Genomic DNA, 27726 nt, shown 5'->3' on the forward strand with positions numbered 1-27726 from the left:
GGCCTGGCCCTGTGCTGGGCACAGGTGAGACCAGGTGTTGATGTCACCGTCCTTGACCCCAGGAGTTCACTCACACCTGGTTCAGGGGGTGAAGAAGATGGTGGCATTGGGTGGAGAGACAGCATTCCAGGTATAAAGACTTGTCAAGGACAAATCCAGGTGTCGCTTTGGGGAGAAGTGTAGTTCAGTTTGGCTGGAGTTCAAGGTGGGTGTCAGGAAGCAGAGGAAGAAAAGGCTTCGGAGGCAGCTGGCATCTTTAAAAGAATTCAGCCCTTGGACAAGTCTGGGACAAGTCTCTTAATGATTCTCAGCTTCAGTTTCCTCGTCTGTAAAATGGGGATAAAACCTGCCTCACACAGTATGAAGCAGATAGTGTCCTGCACATAGAAACGCTCAATAAAGAGAAGCTGCTACTGTGATTACAGCTGATGAAAGGGCCTTCGATGCTGAAGGATGACTACTCCAGCATGTGCCTAAAGAATTTAAAAGGGAGCAAGCTCGGTGAGGACCAGTAGGTCCGAGCAGCTTTCAAGAGGAGACTTGGCCCGCAAGGGCTGCTGGTCGCAGGCTCGGCGAGAAGGTTGGGCGGGGGCGCTAGAGCTGCAGAGGACGCGGGGCGCGGGCGGGGGCCGGGGCAGGAGCGGCGAACCCCCTGCCTCCCACCACGCCCTTCACCGGCTCCCGGAACCTTGAGCGCGCGGAACCTCGCTGCTGGAGCGCGGGCGCGGCGGACCCGGAGGGCGATGGAGTGGGCGCGCGGGCCGCGGGCCGAGGCCGACGCGCCTGGGGAGGAGGAGGACGAGGAGGCGGGGGCGGCTATGGCTGCCGTGGTGGCGGCAGCGGGTGGCGCGGGCCCGGCCGTCCTGCAGGTGGCCGGCCTCTACCGCGGCCTGTGCGCGGTGCGCAGCCGCGCCCTGGGCCTGGGGCTCGTGTCACCCGCGCAGCTGCGCGTGTTCCCGGTGCGCCGCGGCTCGGGCCGGCCCGCGGGGGGCGCCGAAGGCAGTGGTGTCGGGAACGAGATCGAGGCCAACCCCTTCTACGACCGCTACCGCGACAAGATCCAGCAGCTGCGCAGGTGCGGGCCCGGCCGGCGGCGGGCGGGGAGGAGGGGCGGCGCTCGGCCCGCGCTCCTGGTGTATCTGTATCTGGCGCTCTCAGCCCTTCCAGCAGCCCTGCCAGAGGACCACTGGCACTGTCCCCACTCTACAGATGGTTATCTAGGCTCAGAGAGGCTTGGTCACTTGCCTAAGATCACACAGCTAGTGTGAGAGCCGGGGGTCTCTGCGAAGCCCCAGTTGTCTTTCTGTCTGCTTTAGTTCTCAAAACGCTGAGGTCAACTCTTACGACAGCCCTTAAGAGGCAGGCAACTCCGAGAGACCTGTCCTCATTATCGAAATGGGAAAATGGAGCCTTCCAGAGAAGGGACTTGACTTGCTCAGGGTCACCTATTGAGTCAGCTGAGCCCCGTCCTAGGACTCGGGTTCCCAGGCTTCTAGCTGAGGACCCTGACTGTAAGGAAAGGAGATTGGGTGGGAGCAGGGCATCAAAGATTAATAGTGTTACAGTTGGCTCTCAGTTGAACTCTCTCATTAAGATGAGAAAACTGAGGATCAGAGAGAGTAAGAGGCCTGCCAAAGGTCACACAGCTGGTTGGGATTTGTCTGACTTGGAATCCAGGGTTCCTAACACTGCCCTTCACCTTCCAGAGAGAAGGACCTGGAGATTAGAGGAGGTTGAGGTGGGTATAAGGGGGCCGTGGAGGGTCCAAAGAGTTGAACTAGGAAGAGCTGAAAGAGATCAAAAGTGAAAATTGAAGGGACTTGGGAGAGAATCTGGCAGGGTGGGCAGACAGTTGTCTTAGGAAAGGAAACCTAAGACTGATACTGTAACTTCTTTGAGTTCTAGCTCACCTCTACTTCCACAGCCTTAATTTACTCTATCATCTTCACCCAGAATATTGCAGTCATCCTCTAACTCAGCGGTCCCCAACCATTTTGGCACCAGGGGCCGGTTTTGTGGAAGACAATTTTTCCACAGACTGCGGGAGGTGGGGGCGGGATAGGGTTTCGGGATGCCCTGAGCTTGTTTCGGGATGCCCTGAGCTTGTTTCGGGAGCCCTGAGTTTGTTTTCACTTGCCACTCACTGATAGGGTTTTGACATAAGTCTGCAAGCAATTGATTTATTATGGTCTCTGTGCAGTCAGACCTCTCTGCTAACCATACTCTGTATTTGCAGCCACTCCCCAGCGCTAGCATCAGCGCCTCAGCTCCACCTCAGATCATCAGGCATTAGATTCTCGTAAGGAGCGCACAACCTAGATCCCTCACATGCGCAGTTCACAGTAGGGTTCGCGCTCCTATGAGACTAATGCTGCCGCTGATCTTACAGGAGGCGGAACTCAGGCGGTAATGCGAGGGATGGAGAGTGGCTGTAAATACAGATGAAACTTCACTCGCTTGCCCGCTGCTTACCTCCTGCTGTGTGGCCCAGTTCCTAACAGGCCACGGACTGGTACCGGTCCGTGGCCCGGGGGTTGGGGACCCCTGCTCTAACTAGTCTTCCTCACTTCTGGTCTTAGACCCATCTACCCCCAGTCCATGTCACTGCTACTATAATGATCTTTCTTTGAAAGAATGACAGAATAACTGAATGAGTATTTTTGCTCTCCTTCAGCAGAATTCAGATATACTCAAGTATTTGTCATCTTAAAAACCTTTTCTTGACCTACATTCCCCTTCAGCCTTTTCTCACTGATCCCTTTCACAGACAAGGATCTCGGAAGAGTGGTCTACTAATATTCTGAATACTTCACAGCTCCTGTTCATTCTTATTCATGAACAAATGAATGACTGGTTTTACTTTCCTTCCCCACTAGATCATTCCTGTGTCAGTATTCACACATACTACTGCTGTCTCCTAGAGAGTGGCTTTCCAAGGCCACTCCATATCCTTAGTGTTCCATGCAAGGCCCTTGTGCTCTAGTATCTGCCAGTCTCCCTAGCTTTATCTAATACCAAAACTTCCTTTTAGCTCTATGGCCCAACGCAAAGGAATAAAGGACTGATGTTGGGGGCAGGTGTTCCAGGTAAGGGGAGCAACAGAGCCTGAAACCACCTCAACCATTTGGGAATATCTGAGCAAATTTTCATCATAGTACCTGTAGCACTCTAATGTACTTATTTACATGTCTTTCTGTCCTACTAGATAGTAAGCTCCTTGAGGTAGGGACTCTTTCGTATTTATTTCTGTATCTTGAAGCCCAGCAAGTTAACCAACAGGCGAGAGACAACAAGTCAAGTTTGTTGAATGAGTGAAAGGGAGAGAGGAAGGAATAAGTCCTAGAAGAAGTTGAGTGAGATGGGAGGGAAAACTGGGGCTACAAAAAGGAAAAGAACATGAGGTAGAGGAAAAGGGAGGTACGAAGTGAAAGCAGGGCCAAAAAAGGATCAGTAGAACCTGGGCCAAGTCAAGGAAAGAGGCAAGACAGAGCTTCGCCGTGAGGCCCAAGACCAACAGGTAGGCTATCGTGAGATATTTTAAAAGGAATTATAATCCTGATTGGTTAGTGCTGGAGCATACTCACTAAAACCTGGGCTCTTGGAGCACTTATAACCCCAGGTCAGTGTGAGCCAACGACAAGACAAGGCTGTGTGCCCTGCTGACCCCACTCCAGTCCAGTACCTGGGTTTTTGCATCACACTCTACACTGGTGAGAGCTTTAGGCCCACTGTATCTAGAGTGTGCATAAACGAACATGCCCAGAGAGCAGGTCCACAGTAAGGAATGATTTACAAATCACATATATGAAGAGGGGCTGAAAAAACTGAAGAAATTCAACCTAGAGAAGAGAAACTTAGGAGGTGACATAAGAGCAATTTTCAGGTACTCATAAAAAGAATTAGACATTTTCTCTTGTTCCTGGGGGAGTGAAAGATACAGAGAGGTAGACTTAGACTCAGAATGTTTTAATAATAAAAGATGGCCAGGGTGAGAGTACACAGGGCTCCACTGCCTGGGCCGCCCCTCACCGTCTGCATCTGCTCACTGGCAACACTGACCTAGGCCCTGGTACTTGCAGCCCTGGCCAGGCAGGTGCCACACCCTACCAGGTGAGGCCCTTGGTGCAGCTCTTCATCGAGGAGGAGCTGGCCTTCTCCGGAAGGGAGGAAGATCTATCCAAGTACATGGCAGTGAAGGGAGTGGTGTTCGACATCACCTCCAGAAAGGAGTTACATGGAGGAGGAGTGCCCTATGTTGCCTTGACCAAGAAGGACCAGAGGGGTGACCAGGATGCCCTTGGAGCCTGCAGACGTCACCCATGACACTACAGGTCTCATGGCCCGGGAGCTGGAGCCCCTGGATGACATCTTCACCAAAGTGTACACAGCCAAATATTGTCAGCTACACAGCCTGAAGCATTCTTAACAGATGGCAGCCCCAACCTGGACTTCACGCCTGAAGACCAGCCCCATTTTGACATAAAGGACAAATTCTGATGTTCCATCAACTGGAGCAGGTTCTTTGGAGAGAGGGTCAGGGAGAACTCAGGTGCTAAATCTGAAAAATAGGCTGCCTGAAGCCTCTGAATTGCCGGGATCTGAATAAATAGAGATTTGCCCTAGTCGGGGAGGGAAGGGAGATGTCTAAGAATTTGATGTGTTCCAGTAAAAGCTTGACACCTGGGATTCCTGCCTGAGGATTCTTTCATCTAACCCAGCAAGATGACCACAAAGTACCTTTCCCATCTTAAGGATTTAAATTCCAAATACCCAGAGTGTAAGTACCTGAGGGAGCAAGCCCTGTGTCACCCTAGGGAATATCCTGCAGGAGAAAAATGTTACACAGGCCCCTTGAGGATTAATAAAAGTTGAATAAGTGGATTTCTTCTTCCACTTTCTTGATTTGTAGGCCTGTGCTCAGGCCTAACTAAATTAAGACAAATCCTTCAGCCTCTGACTGTCTGTGTCCTCTCTCTGTGAAAGTGGAACATGGTGCTTTGTTATTTCAAAATCCAGAAAGGCGGGCTTCCCTGGTGGCGCAGTGGTTAAGAATCCGCCTGCCAGTGCAGGGGACACGGGTTCGAGCCCTGGTCCGGGAAGATCCCACGTGCTGCGAAGCAGCTAAGCCCGTGTGCCGCAACTACTGAGCCCACGTGCCAAAACTACTGAAGCCCGCGCGCCTAGAGCCCATGCTCTGCAGCAAGAGAAGCCACCGCAATGAGAAGCCCGCGCACCACAACGAAGAGTAGCCCCCGCTCTCCACAACTAGAGAAAAGCCTGCCTGCAGCAACGAAGACCCAACGCAGCCAAAAATAAATAAATAAAATAAATAAATTTATTTTAAAAAAAAGAAGTCTAGAAAGGCCCAGGTGGTTTATCCTTTGGTTTACCTTTGATCAGGTCTGACCCAACTGCTTTTGAGTCCCGACTGGAGAAGTGCAGTGAGTTTCGGAAGCAGCCAGTGGGGCACTCCAAGCAAGGTGACTTTATCAAATGTGTGGAACAGAAGGTAAGACCTACCCCTTTGGGTGTTGTTGGCTCACCAGTGCTCTACATCCCCACCCCTGACCCTTATCCTGGGAGTGGGCTCATTGAGGGGATCTGCTCCATCCATAAATGGTATTCTGCTCTTTCTGGCAAGGTACTGTAGTCATGGTGGAGATATAAGGGGATGAAAAGGGTAATCTCTGCTCCCAGGGGGTATAGTCGGGTGGTCAAGGCAAGGCACACATGTAGGGATCAGGGAGGAAAAAGTGCTTAATACATGTTAGCTCTTATTACCCTTAAACAAGAATCAGAGCTGGGGAAAAGCACGTTGAAAGCTGTGTATAGTCAGCCCTCCCTATCTGCAGGTTCTGCATCCACAGATTTGGCATCTGTGGATTCAGCCAACAGCTGATAGAAAATATTCAGGGGGAAAAAAAAAACTGTAGAAAGTTCCAAAAAGCAACACTTGAGTTTGCCACTTACAGGTAGCTATTTACATAGCATTTATTGTATTTACAACTATTTACGTAGAATTTACATTGTATTAGGTATTATAAGTAGTCTAGAGATGATTTAAAGTGTATGGGAAGATGTGTGTAGGTTATATGCAAATACTACACCATTTTATACAAGAGACTTGAGCACCTACAGATTCTGGTGTCTTCAGGGGTCCTGGAACCAATCCCTGACTGATACCAGGGGACAATTGTATAGGAAGATTAATCTAATGCAGTGCTTCTCAAACTTTTTGACCATGACCCACGGTAAGAAATATATTTCACATTGCAATTCATTACACATATATGTATATAATTATAACTGAAACAAATGCTTACTTTTACTATTGATACATGCAATGCACTCTTATTATTATTTTCATCTTTTAAAAAACTTTGGCCACAGTCCACTAAATTGATTTCACAACCTATGATTTGAAAAATACTAATCTAAGGTGGTGCACAGAACAAATTGGAGTGGGAGAGGTCAAAGCCAGGGAGAATATATCCAGGTGTGGGCTGCATGGGCCTGAAATAAGGTAGTTACAGTGGAAAATTGGGGTTCTACATTGTAAAAGGAGAGATGTTTATTTTACTTGGAAAATAACTTTTTTTGCCTTGGGTATCCTAAATTTTAAGAGAATCCACTCAGTCTTTTAATAACTGGTTGAGTTAATTAGAATAAGAATAGTTAATGGGTTAATCATTACAAGGTTGGGGAGCAAATTCAACCTGTGATAAACGTAGTTTACAATTTTATATGAACAAATAACTTTCTACTACAAATACTTTATCAAATGTAATTTCCTTTAGCAAACATTTATAGTGTCAAGATTACAAATCAATAGCTATGGGAAATATTACTGTATTATAAACTTTCAATATTATCTGGGAAAGCTTTTTGCCCCTTTTTGAAACAAGACTTAGAAATTCAGCTTTATGATGACAAGAGCAGAATAAGTAAAGATTTAATTTAAATTATGGCAACTTTAGGTAAATATTCACTTACTGTCTTTCTTATCTAGCTAGAGGAAGGCTAATGGCTAATGGCTCCATTTCTAAAGCCTTTTCTTTACTTTGAGTCATTGGTTCCCTACCACATGATACCCAACATCCCCTTTTTATAATAATTTGTATTTAATTCTCTCTAATTCTACCCTGAAATGAAATGTAGACAATATAACCCACCTACACACATAATTTCAGGGGGAAAAAATAAATATAATGCCTTAACTGTAATAAAGGGAAGTATTTTTTAAATAAAATACAGATTTCAGCATGTAAGTTCTTGGGCACAACTATGCTGTGAGACCTAGTACAGTCATCAGGTTCTTTCACTTCTGTATGAAATCACCATGAATACGTAAGCAACAAATGCAAACTGGTACGGGATGTTATGTTGGTAATTATAAAAACTCCCAAACCATAAGCAGTGTTGTTATCAGTGACCCTCATGAGATTCCACAATGTACAGTCTTCTCTTAAGTTACATAGTAGTTGCATTTCTGAAAAATTCAGTATTGAATAAAACTGTTTTAAAAAGGAGAAAGAAAGAGAAAGGAAAAGAAGGAGGGAGGGAGGAAGGAGGGAAGGTCTGGCTAGAATTGGAAAGTTGTGTGGGATGAGGGAAAATTCATTATGTAGAACTCATCTGCAAAATTGCAGCTCATTTAGCACTGCTGCCTCTCCCATAAATGCAGGTGAAAACATCCAGTCAATTATTGTGATAACAAAAAAACAGGTCCCCATAGGTTTCCAAAGCATCTGCAGTAGACATGCTTTAAATGTTTCATTAATTGCTCTTGAGACTTTGGGCACATAGGGTGTATCCAGTAGGTTCTTCTACAGCACGCTTTTGTCTAATTTGTGGTTACTGGTTCTACGGACATCATTTATGAAAGGTTTGGATTCATTAAAGCACAGAGTAATGAAAAACAGGGTTTAATGCAGAAAGTATGTTTCAGCTCAGAATCCCAGGTGTAGATTGCACTCCTCTCTGAAAGGCACAGAAATTGAATGGAGAACTCAGAACAACACATCCCTACTGTCAGAAACAACTCAAAATTGGATTTCCTGGCCATGGCCTTTATCTGAGAGTGGGCTAGGAGAGAAAATAATCACTTTCATTTGTTCTTGGCCTTTTTTGAGGGGGAGTCTAATTTGAGGGAGGGAATGCTAAGATGGAGTACTGGACAAGACTCAGTAGTCTGCTGAGGTTGCCTGACTTCAGAAGTGCTGTCACAGATAAGAAGCAGCTTGGAAAACACATCATTCCATTCTTACCTCCTCTGTGGCTCACTGGGAAGGAGAGCACAGGAAACCCAAGTAGGCTTGTTCTGGGAAGGATTCCCTCATCCATGGTGTCAGGGATAGAATGGACTCTCAGTACCAGTAGATGGTGTTTACTAACAAAGAACTCCTTTCTCATCTCTGTATCTCAGAATCAGTCAAAGAAAAGTTGTCTCACAAACAGTAACTCTTAGAACAGTGTGTACAATTACTGTATAGAGTGGAGAGAAGTGAGTTCTGAGATGCAACATTAATAAATGAGGCACCTCACCTAGGGAGGGTGGTCTTCTTCTTAAGAGTAAAGTATAGATTAATATCCTGTCCCATTGTATATTTCAGACAGACACATTGGCGAAACAGCGTATGAGCAGAGGATTCACCAAGGACAAGGTAGGTTTCTAATTAAATATCCAAGCGTGAATTCATATGGAACATCTATAACAAGAGGCTGCAAGTCTGAACATATTTACTGTGGTTCAGTGATTTTGTGATTTTCTAACTGTGGAGATGAGAGATATTTCTACGAATTTTTGTTAAGACCTTGATATGACTCCTAGTATAGTGTGGGTCCTGGGCGTGCTAGAGGAAATGTGAAGGAAATGTAGTGTACTACTTCCTACTTTGTATAGGAAGTAGATTTTTTTTTTGGCCATGCCGCGCAGCATGCAGGATCTTAGTTCTCCAACCAGGGATTGAACCCGTGCCCCCTGCAGTGGAAATGCGGAGTCATAACTACTGGACCGCCAGGGAAGTCCCAGGAAGTCGTTTTTAAAAATCAAATAAGAACATGTTTACTCTGTCATTTAACTTGCAAATAAGGAGCCACTTCTGGCAGAATAGCAGTTAAAGGTAACAACTGAACTTTCTCCTCTTAGGAGCTGCAAAGTGCTGCAACGCTTATTAGTGAGCGTGAAACACTTGGGAAGTACCAGTAGATATTCCCTGAAAATAGAACTGTGAAACCTGCCCTGGGGGCTCCCTTTCTGAGCATGTGGGTTTTCTTATACTCATTATCCGCTTATTGAAGATCTGCTTTACTGTCCTCCCATGTTGCTTCCCACAAGGCTTACAGATACAGTTAAACTGTTTTATTTTTTTAATTGTGGGTGTTAATTGCCTTTTATTTTCTCTTTCAGACTCTCAGTTCAATCTTTAACATTGAGATGGTGAAAGACAAAACTGCAGAAGAAATAAAACAGGTAATGAATGAAAATGAATTGGCATACTTTATGAAAATGTGTGCTCTGTGAACCAAATCTGAAAGTAGAAAGGAGCATACATTTCCTGACACCTCTTTCTAGCCAAAATGAAAGGCAATCATTGAAAGCAGAAGTGATGAATTACATGAAAAATAGTGCATACAAAAACTTGGTCTCACTCCTATATATCTAATCAACTCACATTTCCCCTTTCTTTTTCATTCCTGTTGTCCACATCTTATTTAAAATCATCACTACTCTATGCCTGGATGACTACCTTTCTAAATAGGTTTCCCTGCTCTTACTTCTCCCACCCCCTCTCCCCCTATCATATCCTCACCAGTTCAATCCTCCTAAAGTTCTACTTCACGTAGTGTATTGGTTAAGAACACAGACTCTAGGACCAAGCTGCCAGTTTTAAGTCCTAGCTCTGCCACTTACTAGCGGAATGACTTTGATAAGTTAGTTAACTTTTGGGGGCCTCAGATTCCCTATCTGTAAAGTGGACATAGTAATAGTACTTACCTCATGGAGTTATTTGGGGAATTAAACGAGTTAATATTTATAAAGTACTTGGAACAGTGCCTGGCACAGAATAAGTGCTATATTTGTGTTTTTAAATAAATAAGTAAAAATAAATATTATGTTAGTAACCTGCTCTCAAATATTCAGTGACTTCCCATATTCCTTTGCTTGACATTCAGAGTCCTCCATTATTTTAGGACCTTCTGCAGGAAGCTTCCTGGACACCTTCCTTCAAAGCACGTGTGATCTATTCCGCTTGTTTGGTCATTCCATATACCAAGCATTCCATATTGCTTGAATTAGCATTTGTAAATGCTATTTACATTTTCACATCTGATTCTTTTCTCTCTAATTAGAATATAATAAGCTATTTATTGGCATTCCTTATAGTTCCATGAATTATATTTTAGGTATATTGAGAGAATCAAAATAATAATCAAAGCAGTATACTATGTGTCAGGTACTGTACTTAGTGCTTTATATACACTATTTCACTGTATTCTCGTAACCCCCTTATACACTATTCACTATTTCACTGTATTCTCGTAACTATTTCACTGTATTCTCGTAACACTATTTCACTGTATTCTCGTAACCCCCTTATAAAGTAGGTGCTATTATTCCCAATTTACAGCTGAGGAAACTGTAACTTAAAGACATGAAGCAACTTAGTGGCAGAGCTAAGACTCAAACCCTTGTCTGTTTGACTATACATCATATTCCCTTATGGGAAGCTGTGCCAATTACTGTGGGTGTCCTTGAGCGCTGTGTCATTCATTTCAGCAGACAGTTATTAACTGTCAGCCTCTGTGCCAGGCATAGAAATAAATGAGAGAATCCCCAACTTTCAAGGGGTTTCAGCCTAGTGGAAAGACAGACACAAAAACAAAAAGAGAACAGCTCAGAGTTCTAACTTCTGTTAATAGAGGCTTAATGCAAAGTCTCCAGGAGACCTCAAACTGCCTTTGGGAAGAAGTGCCAATAGAAAGTGGACACCAGGCATGTCCTTTGGGGAGAGAGAAGCCAGGCCCAGGAGGCCTGATCTTCATATGACAAATATCATTTAGACCTATATTTTTAGATACGAATTTGTGTTCATTAATATAATTTTGAGTAACCAAGGTCAACTATGTTAGGGAACATCTGTCAGTCTCATAAATTCAGTGTTGATTCATAAACTATCTACTAATATAAATTAAATAAAAATAAGCAGGATATGCTGTCCTAAAATGAGGAGACAGTGTTTTGACATGCAAAAAAAAAAAAAAAGAAAAAAAAGAAAAGCAACCTTACTGCATTATCTTCAGTTGCCCCCCTCCACCCCCATTTTCATGGGAATGTTGACAAAGCAGAGCAGCTCTAAAGGAAGGTGACCCAGTCTTCAACACCAGCTCCCTCAGGTGTCACCTTGGCTATGATGCCTTCCCCAACTTCTATGCCTTTGCTACTGCTTGTCATTCTCTGCTTAGAATGTGTCTCTTATCTTCTCTCCTACCTGTTTATCTTCCCAGACTCCCTGTTCACCTGCCTAACTCCTGATCATTCTTCAGGATACAGCTCAGGTGTCCCTTCCTCTGGCACTTGTTCCCTAACTTGGATTAAGTGCATCTTTTTTGCCCTCGGAGCACCTTGGCTTTGGTTTGCATTGTAATTCTGTTGTGCTAAGCACAAACATTATTTCAGTAGTCTTCACAGTAATCCTCTAAGGTTAATATTACTGCTATTTTATTGATGAGTATATTGATATAATTTAGTGATTTCCAGTAGTTTTCCCAAAGTAGCATAGCCAGCAAATGATAGGAGCTGGGATTTGCATCCAGATCTGCCTGACTTCAGACCCTGGGTTCCGAATGACTGATCCTGGCTCTCTGAGAGGGCCCACAGTTGGCCGGACAGTGCGGGTTTTGGGAGAGAAGAGAGAAGATGTAATAAAAAATAGCTTGTCTATTACACACAAGGCACACCTTGGGAGAAGTGATTAACAAGGTCTCAGAATCCGTTTCTCTGATAGGAATTTGTTATTAAGAGTTACATTTTAATCATCCAGAAGAGTAGGTGGTATTAAATCTTTTTTGTAATCATGTACTAATAATAAAAGTATTACGTTGGGTTTTCCTCCCTGTTATCAAATAGTATATTACTCTGAGCAATGAAAGCTGTCACCACTTCTTGGTACAGGTTGAAAAGATTACTGATGTGTCACAGACACTGTCTCTTTTTTGTACAGATTTGGCAGCTGTATTTTGCAGCAAAAGATACAGTCTACGCAGTTATTCCTGTAAGTAGTTTGGAGGGGAAAATGAAAGTGTTATAACATGAAGGTCAGGGCTCTAACCTTAGCAGGCAGTTGCTTTTACTTTTCCTATGTTTATTGCCTCTTGAGAACTTACATTTATAGCTCTGAGGGTTTTTATTATGCCCTGAGCACCAAAGATTGGGAGCTCCATATGGTATATTTATGGCTTTTGTTTTTCATCTTTCTGGTTTAGAAATGTCTGTTTGAGTCAAGTCTCTGACAAGGGAGCATGGTATAAGTTTATGTTGCTGAGCAATTTCCAAGTGTCTTTTATTTCTTTTTGGTGTTTTCCAGCCAAGCTGTTGGAATTTAGGACAGGGCCTCTGGCCTAGCTTTCTTCCCTTCCTGTCTATGAGTGACCTGTACCTGAGCTGACTTGGAGCTTCCTCCTAGTCTTTTTCTGGCATTTCCCCTTAGCAAGTGGCATTTTTTTTTTTCCTTTCTCAGAATTGCTTTCTTGGAGATAGTAACGGGCCACTGCTTGACCATTAAGATCTGTGACTGGGAAGGAATGCTGCTGACTTCTTCTGGTTTATGTCCTGCTGCCTTCTACCAGAAGAAAGCATTTAATGTACTGGGTTATCAGCTAGTTCTTTAATTGTTCTTCTCTGAAGAGGAAGTAGCTTTATGTTAAGTTTATATCAAGCACCCAAATATATACTGAGCTTACGCGTGTAAGTTTAAGGGGGAAAACTTACAGATGGAAAAATAAAGCCAGACCTTTTGGTTATTGTGAGAGTATTGCTATCTTTTATTTTCTTCCTCTTTTACATATATACCCTTTCCTTTCATGAGTCCAACATTCAGAAGGGTCAGCACTTTTCATGATATTTTAGGTCTCCAATGCTGACTCATTGTTTGAACAGGCCTTCTTATCTCTCCCTGGACAAACTAAGTGACCTGTTGTCTCTGACACTGGACAGAGTCCCCTGAAGAGTTAGAGCATTTGCAGTATCCACTCTTCACACATAATTCTGATATTGAACAGGAAAGCATACCTCTGCTTTTTCCTCTTTGTTGTAAGAGGGATTTGCAAATGATGGAACTTGGGATTGTTTTAGTTGTATTTTAGTTCTAGAGTTCAGTCTTGGTGAATTTAAATGTGATTGTGGCCTTTTATGTTTTCTTGTTTTTGAATTTTATTCTTTTCTAACCTACAGAAAGAGAAGTTTGATTTGATCTGGAACCGGGCTCAGTCCTGTCCAACAGTAAGTGTCCAGTGACCATATGAGGATTGCTTATCAGTGCTGCCAGACAAGGATGTTTCCTAACCAATCTCTTCATGCTCCATACCATCTCACATGTTATAGTTATTTAACAAAGACGCTCACATGTTGATTGGACTGATAAGTAAGATTTTTAGCCTTATGAAATCATGTGGGTTTGGCCCAATAAGCCTGTGGCTGTTTAGCTCTCTGAAACATCTCAGCCCTTTCTGATGTGGATCTTAATTTATTAATATAAGTGAATGTTGGAAGCAACACCCGAGACCTTAATCTTTTCAGCCTCCTTTAAGTTTCTCTTTTATTGGCAGTTTCTTTTCAGTTTTGGCCATGCTATTTTGATTATATATACCCAAAAGGTATTATGAAATTGTTGCTGGGGTATTGAGCTGCCAGAAGACCTAAGAGAAAGGGAATAGGTGAGATGGATCAGCCGACTTGGTGTCTATACTAATTTCTAAGATTCTCAAAACATGCTTCTAAACATTGCTGAGACAAAATAAAAAACATCTAAGTAAATGGAGAGATATACTGTGTTGGACGACTCACTATTGTTGTCATTTCTCTCCAAATTGATCTCTAGATAAAATATAATCCCAATCAAAATCCTAATAGACTTTTTTTTTCTTTTTTCTTTTTTTTAAATTGACAAGCCAATTTTAAAAACTTAATTTGGATATCCAAAGGACCTAGAATAACAAAACAATTTTGAAAAAGAAGAACAAAGTTAGAGAACTTACATTACCTGATTTCAAGACTATGTTTTCATAAAGCTACAGTAGTGAAGACAGTGTGGTAACAGCATAAAGATAGACAAATAGATCAATGGAACAGAATAGAGAATTCAGAGGTAAACCAATGTATGCATGGTCAGTTGTTTTTCAGCAAAGGTGCCAAGGTAATTAAATAGAGAAAGGATAATCTTTTCAACACATGTCCAACAAATTGTGCAAAACAATTTGAGTATCTATATGCAAAAAAAATGAACCTCTACTCTTACCTCACACAGTATCCAAAAATTAACTCAGGATCTAGAAAAAAAAAATCTTAGATTGAATCTTAGTGACCTGGGCTTGGCAGAGATTTAAGTATCGATACATCACAAAAAGCACAAAACCATAAAAGAAAAAATCAATAAATGAGATTTCGTCAAAATTAAAATTTTCTCTTTGTATACCCATGTTCATAACAGCATTAGTCACAGTAGCCAAAGGGTAGAGGCAACACAGGTGTCCACTGATAGATGAATGGATAAATAAAATGTGATATATACATGCAGTAGAACATTATTCAGCCTTATAAAGGAAGGAAATTCTGACACATGCTACAACATTCATGAACCGTAAAGACATTATGCTAAGTGAAATAAGCCAGTCACAAAAGGACAAATACTGTATGATTCCACTTATATGAGGTACCTAGAATAGATTCATATACAGAAAGAAGGACAGTGGTTGCCAGGGGATGAGCGGAAGGCAGGGTGGGGAGTTATTGTTTAATGGGTATGGAGTTTCAGTTTGGGAAGATGAAAAAAGTTCTGGAGATGGATGGTGGTGACGGTTTCACAGCAGTGTGAATGTACTTAATGCCAGTGAATTGTGCACTTTAAATGGTTAAAATGGTAACTGTTATGTCTATTTTACCACAATAAAAAAATTAAAAATTTCTACTTTTCGAAAGACATTGTTGTGAAAATGAAAAGGTAAGCCACGGACTGGGAGAAAATACTTGCAAACATATATTGACAAGTTACTTGTATATAGAATATACTAAAAACTCTTACAACTTTATAAGAGGACAAGCAACCCAATTTAAAAATGAGCAAAAGAGTCAGACAATTCACCAATGAAGTGCAATGGAAGTTATAAGATGTTCGACATCATTTGTCATAATGGGAATGCAAATTAAAACCACAGTGAGATACCACTAAGATGACTAAAATTAAAAAGATTGACCATACCAAGTGTTGGTGAGGATATGGGACAGCTGGAACTCTAATATATTGCTGGTAGTAATGTAAAATGGTACAACCTCTTTAGAAAACAGTTTGGCAGTTTCTTTAAAAGTTAAGCATATACCTGCCATAAGACCCAGCCATTCTACTCCTAGATATTTTCTCAAGGGACTGAAAGCATATGTCCATTCAATGACTTGTACACAAGTGTTCATTGCAGCTTTATTTTTAATAACCAAATACTGAAGATACCCAACTCTATCACAGGTGAAAGAATAAAGAAATTGTGTGTGTGTGTACATATACATCATATACAATACATATATAATGGAGTAAGATTCAGCAATAAGAAGGAATGAACTATTGATATATGCACCAACATGGATAGATCACAAAACAATTGTGCTGAGTGAAAGAAGCCAAACCAAAAAGAAGTATAGATTCTGTGGTTTCATTTATACGAAATTCTAGAAAATGAAGACTGACCAGTAGTGACAGAAACCAAGTCAGTGGCTGCTTAGGAACAGTTGGAGAGAGGGAGATATGAATTACAAAGGAATTTTTAGAGATGATAGATACGTTCATTGTGTTGATTGTGGTAATGGTTTCACTGTATACATACGTCACAACTATTCTAATTGTACACTTTAAATATATGCAACTTATACTTCAAGTATACCTCAATAAAGCTTTAAAAAAAGTGTTTACCCATTAGGTAGGCACTGATGTTATCTCATCTAATAATAATAAAACAGAGCCTTAGTGGTTAGCAGTAAGGAGACAATTCCATGACTAATGCATATTGGACTGATGATACTTTGTTTTGTTCTGGCACCATTCTCTTCACCACTCCTCCCCAATTCATCTTGAGCATAAAACTAATTATTTCTTGGTGTTTAGAGACATGCTTCAGTATCAGCCTCAGATAGTAGAATATGAAGTGATTACAATAATTGTGACAAAAATTAATGCAGCAGCATTAGAAAGTTTAGAAATTGAAAAAGACCCAAAAGTTCATCAAAAGAAGGATAGATAAAATTGTGGTAAATTTCTGTAGTCACATTCCATATAACAGTGAAAATAATGAATTAGGAGTTATATTTATCAACATGAGTAAATCTCAGACGTATGATGTGAAGTAAAAAAAGCGAGTTGCAAAAGTATACATATAGTTTGATACGATTTAAGTTTTTAAACATGCAAACAGTACTATTTCTTGTTTATGGATGTATACCTATACATTAAAAGTATAAAAAACTGAAAGGGAATGACAGACACCAAATGCAGTTTGGCTGTTATACTGGAATGGAATTAGAATGGGTTTACAGAGAGAGCTTCAATTGGATCTCTAATGCTTTCTTTCTTAGGTGGGTTGGGTAGTGTATGAGTGTTTGTTATATTATCACATATGAATTTCATAATTTAAAAAAAGTTTTTAAAACCAAACTTTGAAGAAGTGGAGTGCATGACACAGGTGGTTGGACATAGAGCAAATGATTTTATTTATTCATCTGTCTCCTCATGTATTTGTTTCCCACAGTTTCTGTGTGCACTACCAAGAAGGGAAGGTTATGAGTTTTTTGTCGGGCAGTGGACAGGTACTGAACTCCACTTCACTGCACTTATAAATATTCAGGTAGGTGGCCTGTGCTCAGCCCCTAGATGAAGGAGGCCTACCCCTTTGTGGTATTATGAGCCCTTGCTGAGGCTTGAGGACACAGAATATGTACTAACTACCAGCAGGATTTGCTGTAGCACTGATGAATTGTCATACTTTGTTGGGCTAGCTTTTTAGGCCCCACTCACTACCTAGAAATTGAAACGATCCCAAAACATGTTCTCTGACTATTTCTGGCTCTCTCCTCTCTTCCCCATACATCTATAACATTTACTGCATGTACCTCACTTAACAAACATGGTGAGTCATGATGGTTATCTTTATAACCTTAAGGTAGGCTCTGTGTCTTACATGTGTTTTATTAACCAAGTCAGCACTTTCTAAGGTGCTAGATGCATAGTTTTCATTTCACAGATGTCGTTTTGTTTGCTTCCCTCCTTCCTTTTTCTTTGTTTTACTCCCAAGTATTAGATTAAGAAGTTTGATCCAAAGCATTTGAAGCTTTTGAAATAAAAGTATTTTAAATGAGATCATCACTAGGATTGACAGTCTATATTTGGAGGCTGAATCTGGCAAAAACAAGAATGTATTATAATGGCTTTGAAGTTGGGGTAAAGGGAGCACAAAACAGAATGAGAATTTGCTCATGACTGTAGCCCTTGTGATTGTATCCAAAACTTGTATTGTGTTTGTTTAAAAAAAAAAAAAAGTAGAAAGAAAAGAAAAAAAATAGTGGGCTCAGAGAAGTTAGTTCACAGTGCTAGTAAGTGGTAGAGCTGGGTTTGCTTGACTCCAGGTTATGGACTCCAAAGTCTATGAACTTAACCATTATGCTGTTGTGTTGGAAACTATGCTAGGACTGCCTTCGTGAAGCTCATATACAAGTATAGGAAAAAGATCCAGAAACATAATTATGACCAAAATGATAGTGTATTTGAAGTATGTTCGAGAGAACTGAGGCTGAACTATTATTAAGAGTACCCTAGCAATAATTAGGTATTGATAATTAAAAGGACTTTTGATGAAATTTTAAAGATGAAACCCAGAGATCTTCTGAATGTATAGTTATTTCCTTCTATACTATATGATGGCTTAGGCTTTGAACCTAGCCTCTCTTCCTAGTCTGGAGTGAGGTCTAGTCACCACTGCCCTGTCCATTCTTCATGAAATTATGATGTTCCCATTCTTCTTTCCCCCCTTCCTCCCACCCAGATTATATTTTAAAACTGCACATTACAAATCTGGCCCATGTGCAAACTCTCCAGCTGTTTGCTACAGCTTAAAAGAGCTCAGTCCTCAGAGCCAGCCAAGGGGAGTAGATTTCAACTGTGAAATGCACTAGTCCATAAAAGCGGCAATTACACAGGCATATTGCTTTCTTTAGGACTTGACTTGGTAGCTGCTTGTGCCGTTTTGTTTTTAAATATATGGCCGTGATGAAGGATTCACTGCCTACTGTAAACATTTTCCGGGAGAAAAGCCAAACCTTTTTCAATTGAAGACACAAATAACACTGTGCAAGCTGTCGGTTTCGATGTGCCTTGGCAGACCTGGCCACCGCCACGTGCCAGTCCTCCGACTCACCAGCCACCCAAGGGGCTGTTAAGAGCCAGAATTCCCTCCAGACTCTCTATTGCTGTGAAGTCGCAGTTTTGCTGTGGTGGCACCTTATTGAGCCTTGATTAAGTGTTCCTCCTTACAGACCCGAGGGGAAGCTGCAGCCAGCCAGCTGATTTTATATCACTACCCTGAACTTAAGGAAGAAAAGGGCATAGTGCTGATGACAGCAGAAATGGATTCCACGTTTCTGGTAAGAATCAACTTTTACCTTTTTGGATTTACCTGGTGACCCTGAAGGTATTCAGATACAGTTATATGGTATCTGCACTTGTTACCTTTCAAAAATCCAGTAATTCTGACTCCAAGACACATCTGGCCCTAGGGGTTTCAGGCAAGAGACTATGGACAAGTAAATGGCTTCTTAAATGTAGGGAAGAGTTCAAAGTCTAGAATAGTTCTTAATCTTTTATCTTCCTCCACGCTGTTCACATGTACAGCATTCATCATACATAGTGAATTTCCTTCCTCCTTTTCCCATTTCCTGGGTTAGAGCATTGACCATATGCCCATTGGTAATGATGTCTGTTGTGTTTGTTCTTTACATATCCAGGGCCAGGAGCAGTTTTATGATTACTGTTCAGCCTGTTCGTGTAGTCCTTGCTCATTTCAGTCTTATTTATCTGGCAGAGTTTAAGTTCAGGATGTCCTCAAGATAGTGGGCACTTAGTGCCTCTTCCTCCTGAGGTTCTTTATTACAACACCCACTTATTTTTCTTCTGTCTGTTAATCAGCTGCATACAAGAAAGGGAAAAGTTATGGTACTCAGCTAGTATCTCATAGTAGCAGTAAGCCCCAAGTCTAGGATATAATTGAGACTCTACTTCCTTGTCTGTTATTCCTGTAACTGTTCAGTCCCATTTCTCCCATTCTTCCTTCTACCCATCACACTCAACTGGAAGTCACCCAAAATCCTACCCAGAAGAATGGAGTTGCCATTAACTGAGACAGACAAGATTGCAGGCGGAAGAAGTTTGGGAGGAAGATCAGGAGCTCAATTTTCAACACGTTAAATCTGAGATGCCTATTAGATATCCAAGTAGTAGGCAGTTAGATATATGAGCTTGGAGTTCAGGGGAGAGGTCCAAGCTAGAGAGAGAAAAATGAGAGTAGTCAGCATACAGGTTTTTATTTAAAGCCATGAGACTGAATGAAATCACCAAGGAAGTTAATGAAGGTAGAAAAGAGAAGAGGTCTAAGAACTAAGCCTTGGAGTGATGAGGAAGCATCAGCAAAGATTAAAAAGGAAGAGTCAGAGAGATAGGAGGAAAACTAAGATGGTAGAATCCCCTGGAAGCTAAGGTAAAATGTTTCAAGGAACAAGGGTGCTCAACTAGCCAAATCTCACTTACTGGTAGGGCAAATGAGATGAGGACTGAGAATTTACTAGATTTCACAACATGGAAGTCATTGGGGACCTTTATAAGGGCAGTTTCAAAGGAGTGGTAGGACAAAAGCATGATTGGAGTACATTTAAGAAAGAATGGGAAGAGAAAGAGTAAGCATAAACACGTCTTTCAGGGGATGTTTTTGAGAAGGGAAGGAGAGAATGGGGTGTAAGAAGTGGGGATGAGAGTGTGTTTTTGGTTTTGTTTTAAATGAGAGAAATAACATTATATGTATATGCTGATGGAAAGATCCAGTAGAGAGGGAACTATTGATAATGCACGAGAAGGAGGCTGGAGAGTTGTTGAAGTGGTGTTTTTGAGTGGGGTGAGTCTTGGGAATGAGGGGTTGATCTTTGCCAGAAATGTAACAACAGGAGAGAAACCAGGATATAATGACACAAATACAGTTAAACGAATAGAGGTGGTGGTAGCTTGTAAGAAGTTCTCTTCAGATCGCTTAGTGAAAAGAAAGATCGTCAGCTGAGAGTGAAGATGGAAGAATAGGTGTTGGACTTTTGAGTGGAAACGAGAAAGTGTGAAATTGTTGTCTAGGATAGGCCCATGAGTTGAGAATGTGTTCTACATCTTTAAGTAGTTGAGGAAACAAACAAACAAACAAAAAACTAAAAAAGAATAATATTTCATGGCCTGTGAAAAGTATATGAAACTCAAATTTCAGTGTCTGTAGATAAAATTTTATTGGAACACAGCCATGCTTATCATTTACATGTTATCTATGGCTGCTTTACCTCTACAGCAGAGAGTTGAGTACCTGCAACAGAGACTATAGGGCCGTAGAGCCAAAAATATTAACAGTGTCTCCCTTTCCAGAAAGTGTTTGTTGATGTGTGATCTAGGAAAATGGAAGAGAGAATGGCTGTGCAGGTACAAGCACAGAGAGGGAAGATCGAGAGTTGGATTTAACTAGGGTTATGGTTTAGCCAAGTGATGTAATGAAGTAAGATAGGGACCAGGAAGTTAAAAGTGAATGCAAAGGAATGATTGTAATTATTGACAATGGAGTGCAAGTTGGATAAAGAGGGAAGTGGAAACATGAGAAAGGTTAGAGACAGAACTGCGAGTCCTACTTGAGTTAAAGGATTTTTAAATTTGGGAGTGAGTGTTAAATATAGGAAATAGTAGACACAGTACGGATGTTTCAAGTTGAGATTTGGAGGGGATATAGTTATCAATAATGATAAGGTTTAAAATTTGACCACAGGAGTGAGTGACATAGATATTGTACTGCATTTTCTGATCTTCAGCAAAGCATAATATCTAACTGTATTAGAAGTGGACTCTAGAGGTCAGAGGAGACCCTTTCTGTTTTAGCATTTATACCACCTCACCCTAGTGGTCTCAAACCCATAATTATTAAAATTTGCTTCCTAGCCTTATAACATTTAACATCATACCAGACAACATACATTTGCCTTGTGTAAGTCAACTTGACTATGAGTTTCTAATGTAGTACAGAATTAGACATGTTAGAATTTAGTGTAGAGATACATGATTCAGAGATGGGAAACCTAGAAATGTAATATAAATATATGATCCCCTGCACACTCATGCATGAGTTTGCACTTTAGGCATAGTGTTTCCAAATACAGTAAAGCAAATGGATAGAAACACCTGGAAACTAGAGGTTTCTTCTGAACTGATTAACTTTAATGATGAAAATTTAGTATAGTATTAGAAAGCCTTATTTGGGTCCACATGTGTGTCAACAGATGATTTCATTGGAAGGTAGTAAGTGCTAGGATAGAGACATGCACAGCGTTGGGGGAGGGGGCAGGGGGAGTGTTCCTGGCCCAGAAGGAGGAAGAAGGCTTCCTAGAGATGACACCTGAGCTGAAACTCAAAGATTAGCAGGAGTTTAGCAGGGTAAAGTGGGGAGGGGGAGGGGAATGTTCCAGGTGGTGGAAATAGAATACATAAATGCTAGGAGGCATAAAATGACTTGGGGTATTACAAACAGTTTGCTATCACTGGTATGTTAAAAATGGAGGTTTGGTGGGTTGTGTTTAAAGGATCAGCTTTATCCTGCGGGCACAAAAAGATCATTAAAGGGTTTTGAATGGGGGTTGACCCATAAAGAGTTGGATTTTAAGACCATTAACCTTAAGTATTTGCTTCCTAAATATTATTTAGTTCTAGCCTGGTCAGTGTGATCATTTAAAATGCAGTTGCAATAGTCTGGGCAAGAAGTAGTAAAGACCTAAACTAGAGCAGTGGTAGTAGAGATGGAGGAGAGAGAATGACTCCAGAAATATATAGGGAATAAAATGGGCAAGACTTGGTAATTTGATTGTAGCTATTAAGATTGAAAGAGAGGGAGAAATCAGGTTTGTTAATAAACCTCCTTGTTGAGCAACATAGGGAATTAATATGTTTATCTTCTTGGGTCTTGGAACGGGAAGAGACTACTGTTTCATGTTGAGAGAATAAAAGGCAGGGAATGAATAAGTGGGCAGGGGTTGGGGTGCAGGGGAGCTTTCCATAATCCTCCATGAGAGACATTTGCACATATCTCCATATCTTAACTCTCTACCCACCATTCTAGTGGTCTTCAAACTAGTGGTCAGAGCCCTTTATCCACACAGAATCTTATTATGTAAAACCCCAGGATATAACAGCTGAAAGAGAGGTGAAGGGACCAGAGGCACCTCCACCTAGGACTCTGCAGTTTGAGCAGCACTGTTCTAGAATGTACACAACTGAAATTACCCTTACCTCCACCATCCTAAGCCTCAGATAAAAGTTGACTCACAGGCCCTACAGTTCAGGGCCTCAGAGAGTGGTGGGATCTGTCTCAGATTATGCACTTGCTTTAGAGATGGTTTGTTCTTGAGGCATGTTTGAATATAAGAAAGGTAAAAATGATGAAGTAGAGTTATCAACCTTGATCAGTCTTAATTATTTGCCCCACCAGAAATACTATCAGGGTGAAGTGGAGGGAGTACCAGCCTGGGAGTCCAGAGGTCTGGTCCTTGCTCTGCCACTTGTTAGCCATATGACCTTGGGTCCATCCCTGACCCTCATCTGCTTTGGTTTCCTGGTCCATTAAATGAGGACTGGGTGATCTCTAAGGCCCCTTCCAGCTCTAAAATTCTATTAATTTGAAATAGCCAGCATTTTGGAAAATGACTTTTGATTGAAGATCCAGTCTCAGAGATCAGTGCCTGCTTGTGAAAAATGACCTGCAAGGCCCATGGGAGGGAATGGAGGTGAAGCAGGCTGTGGTATTTATAAACCTATTTTCATCACTGTAGCTAGACATAGCACACTTTTGACAGTTTTAGTAGGAATTTTCCATTATCGTTTGGGGTTGGGTTTTGGCTGTGTGAACATTGTAATCGTGAATAAGTGCCTCTGATCAGCTAGCACTAGAGAATGTATAGGAAGCAAAAGTAAGAGTTTTTGAAGTAAATCTCTTGTAAGGTTTCAAGAGTGTAGCCTGTGTCCTGACCCCACTTCTGTTACATAGAGTGGTCTGGTCACCATTTCCCTGCTACTGAGCTTTAGAGAAGGTGGCCCCTTCTTTTCCCTGGGGCTTTGCGGGTTGATTAGTTAGAAATGACTGCATAACAAATTACTACTCCAAAACTTAGTGGCTTAAAACAACAAATATTTATCGCCTCACAGTTTCTGTGTGTCAGGAGTTCAGGAGCTGCATAGCTGGGTGTTTCTGGCTCAGAGTCTCTCATGAAGTTGCTGTCAAGATGTTGGCAAGGACTACAGTCATTTGAAGGCTGATTGGGCTTGACGATCCACCTCTGACCCCACTTGCATGGCTGTTGGCAGGAGGCCTCATTTCCTTGCCACACTGGCTTCTCCCTAGGCTACTTGAATGTCCTCATGATATGGCAACTGACTTTCCCCAAAGCAAGTGATTCAAGAGAGATAGCAAGACAGAAGCTACAATGTCTTCTGTGATTGAATAGCAGAAGTCATTTTTCATCATTCCACTTTAGTCCATTTGTTAGAAGCAAGTCACTACGTATAGCCAACACTCAAGGAAAGAGAAACGAGGCTCCATCACAGGGAAGAAAGAGTGTCATAGGGAATCCCCTGGCGGTCCAGTTGTTAGGACTCCTCACTTTCACTGCCAAGGGCCTGGGTTCAGTCCCTGGTCAGGGAACTAAGACCCCACAAGCCACGCAGCACGGCCAAAAAAAAAAAGAAAAAAGAAAAAAACATTGTGTCATAGACTTTACGGACAAATTGTAAAACTACAGCTGGCTTTAGCACTACTTTTTTGACTGAGGTGGTATGAGGAACAGGTTTTATTCAAGAGTATGTCTGGTTAGTCAAGAACTTAGTAGTAACTCACAAACTGGTTCATGGAACTGGGTAACTATTGCTATTTTTTTCCCCCTTGAGATAAACTTAACAGTTACTAAAGAACTGAATGAAGAGGGAAATTTTTAACATATGCATTAATTTATTAGCAAACATTCACCAAATTTCACTGGGTGCAGGATGTAAAAGAAGCACATACTTTGAGAAATTCACACAAAGGAAGACAGACAAAAAAGAAAAAGAGGAAAAAAAAGGACAGATCCAATACAGTATGATACATACTATGTTAGAGGGACGTGTAGGGTAATTTGAATACACAGAAAAGGGGCACCTCACCAAGACTTGGGATGTCAGGGAAGCTTTCTGCAAGCAGTGACTCCTGGGTGAGGGCCCCCAACTGCCATAGGACTTAGACACAGAGCTTCATGGCCCTGTGCTGGAAAGGACCTGACTGTTCTTTTTACCTTTCAGAATGTTGCTGAGGCACAGTGCATTGCCAACCAAGTTCAGCTCTTCTATGCCACTGATCGAAGAGAAACCTACGGGTTAGTGGAGACCTTTAACTTCAGGCCAAATGAGTTCAAGTATATGTCTGTCATCGCTGAATTGGAACAAAGCGGACTTGGAGCAGAACTGAAATGTTCTCAGAACCAGGATAAGACTTAGAGCTGTGAGGTTGGTTTACAGAGTCTGCTCAGCCCTGGATAGTCCTGAGCCTACCCACCCCTTGACCTCTCGGGAGCTCAGCATCTATAATGAGCAGTCTCTAAGGAGCTGCCCTGTATGCTTATTGCAAGAAGTAACATGGAGGTGAGCCCCGTTACTTGATTGTCAGGAACAGAGGTACCCAAGCATTCTGATCATTATCTCCCAGCATACTTGAGGTTTCCTTTTTAAGTGTTTGAGGTCATAACCAGAGACAGCCAAGGATCCACAAGATGGTTGACTTGATTTTACACACTGTAATAGTATATTTGTTTTCTGGACATTTTGACTGCACAGCTCCCAAATGATTAGTTCCTCATCTTTATAAACTGTGACAGGATAATAAGCTTGAAGACCTGTAGTTAGATGTGGGCTTTACATACTCTTCCCACTTGGCTGGCCAAAGGCATAACCCAGATATCCTGTTAGACTCTAGAACAACCAGATATTGCCATCAGGATTAAGACTCCGTCTAGATGCCCCCAGAGATGGCTTTAGTGTAGCTGGTTTGAAGTATCAGCAGATTTCAGTTATAGTTAAACGGGTACAGTGCCTGCTGCCTGCATATTTTGAAACTATGGCTTGTGGCACCTGCTTCTCTAACTCTGCCTGTTGGAAGCTGTGTATTTGGAGGGGCTGAATCAAGTGCAGTATAAATAAATCAACACTTTTGTAAAGAGAGGATGAATCCAGATTTGCTTTTTTTTTTTTTTTAACAACTCTAAACCACGCCAGTATTATAGAAAAGGTTGGCGGAAGCAAATGTACCCATATTGGGTGTGGTAGCAATAAAATAAAGTCTGGCTTATAATCTTTGTTACACTAAATAGTGAAATCTAAGCTGTGTGCTATCCATAGCGTCAGTACTGTGGGCTGATTTCATCAAAACTCATCTTTGGACTCAGCAGTTGCTTGAAATGCCAGAAATAAGAAAGAAGCTCTCCAACGCAGGAAACTCAGGTTTGGTTAGTAGTGCCACTGTTGTGGCTCCAAGCTCAGCGATAGAAGCGGGTGGCGGTTACACACCAGCCTTCTGAACTCGAGGCCCCAGAGCGTGTCCCCGCCCCCGGGATTGTTGTCAGCCGCCTCGATTATAATACCTTTCCTTTTCTTCATCTAACATGCTCCACTTTGCTGCTCCTGCCTATGGTCTGGCGAATGACAAAATATGGTGAGTGGGAATGTAACCAGGATTTGCAGTTTGTGTGTGTGTTTTCTTTATTACAGGAGACTTTTTATAAGTTGGGCTTGTCCCCAAGTCCTTTAAATGGGGTTGGACTTCCCATTATTTTCTGAGCTGTGTTTATTTTGCTGTACTTCTGAGTCTGTGTGTAGAAAGAGACAGATAGTGTTTGTTTAACCTGGAAAAGTTGCTGGTCTTTCACAATTTCTCTTAAGGTTGAGCTGTTTCCTAATGCAAATTCAGGCCTCTGTTCCTGACAGTTAATTTTTTTTGAGAAACTTGAGTCTGGGTGTTTGGAGTCCCAGGAATCTTTGATATCAGGTGGAGTTACTTTCATGGATATGTTTCCTTTTCCCTCCAGATGGACCCAGGCTTTAGCCATAGTACCTTTCATAACACCTCCACCAGAAGGTGAGAAAATGATGGGGAAAGAAGTCAGAACTGGCTGCTCATTTTATTGTTCCTCCCAGTTTGCCCTGAATCCCCCACTCGCCAAAGAAGGATGTATCCATGGCCAGTTACATTGGACATGATCAGAGTACCATCTGGCTGTTCTTTATATTTACTTAGCAAGATCTGGCAAAGAACTAAAAGAAAATTGTTACATTAATCAGTCCCCTGGTACAACATGGTGTTATAGAAAGTGGACAGGCTTTACAGTTAAGTGAATCTAGGTTCAGTGTTGGGATTCATTAGCTCCAAATGTTGAACAAATTATTTAAGCTCTCTAATTCTGTTTCTTTATCTGTAAAATAAGAGTAATAATATCTACCTCACAGGATTATTGTGAGGATTAAATTAACTTACATAGAGACTATATAGAGCTTAATAAATGTCAACTCCCTTCTTCCTCCCTTCTTGCCCTACCTCTCACCGAAGGCCAACACAAATTAGCATTTCAGATGTGCAGATCATTCTTCATTCCAGTTTTATAAGCAAACCTTATCTCACAGGTTCTCAAACTTTAAGTTGCAGTGGAATTACCTAGAGCACTTTAGAATGCAGACTCCCAGGTCCCAAAGCCCAACCTGCTGAAGTGCTGGGAATCTGCATTTTAATATGTGTTCCAGATGATTCTGATGTAGATAATTAGCCAGCCACACTCTGAGGACCACTACCTTATCTGTTCCTCACAAAAAATACCCATTAGCCAGGTCTCTCGTTCCTGTGGACATGAACCGTAGAATCCGGTGCCTCTGCTCTTTGCCTCCTGTAGGGGTCCCCTCGGCATACGCTACATTATATTTACTCATGTATGTATCTTTCCCCCAGACTGTGAGCTCCTTGAGGGCCAGGGTTTATCTCCATTCTCAGCACCAAGGACATGGTCTGGAACAGAGAAGATACTCAGGTTTTTGTTGAATAAATAAATGACATGGATTTTAGCCAAAACATTATCTTGTTCTGTATATGCTTATATTTAAATAGTTTGAATTTAAGAGG

The 27726-nt window shown here is 41.7% G+C and overlaps 1 protein-coding gene and 1 pseudogene across 1 annotated transcript; both read left to right on the top strand.

Annotated features, from left to right (window-relative positions):
* Positions 1–618: 618 nt before the first annotated feature.
* ATPAF1 (ATP synthase mitochondrial F1 complex assembly factor 1) lies at positions 619–27675 on the top strand. The gene is made up of 9 exons (XM_061184258.1): positions 619–1075; positions 5401–5509; positions 8613–8663; positions 9410–9472; positions 12225–12275; positions 13454–13501; positions 17011–17106; positions 18791–18898; positions 24867–27675. The coding sequence occupies exons 1-9, from the start codon at positions 744–746 to the stop codon at positions 25059–25061; spliced, it is 1053 nt and encodes a 350-aa protein (XP_061040241.1). The 5' UTR covers positions 619–743; the 3' UTR covers positions 25062–27675.
* On the top strand, positions 2360–4497 carry LOC133089051 (neudesin-like; annotated as a pseudogene).
* Positions 27676–27726: the final 51 nt, after the last annotated feature.

This window comes from Eubalaena glacialis, chromosome 3 (genome assembly GCF_028564815.1).
Source record: "Eubalaena glacialis isolate mEubGla1 chromosome 3, mEubGla1.1.hap2.+ XY, whole genome shotgun sequence".
NCBI lineage: Eukaryota > Metazoa > Chordata > Mammalia > Artiodactyla > Balaenidae > Eubalaena > Eubalaena glacialis.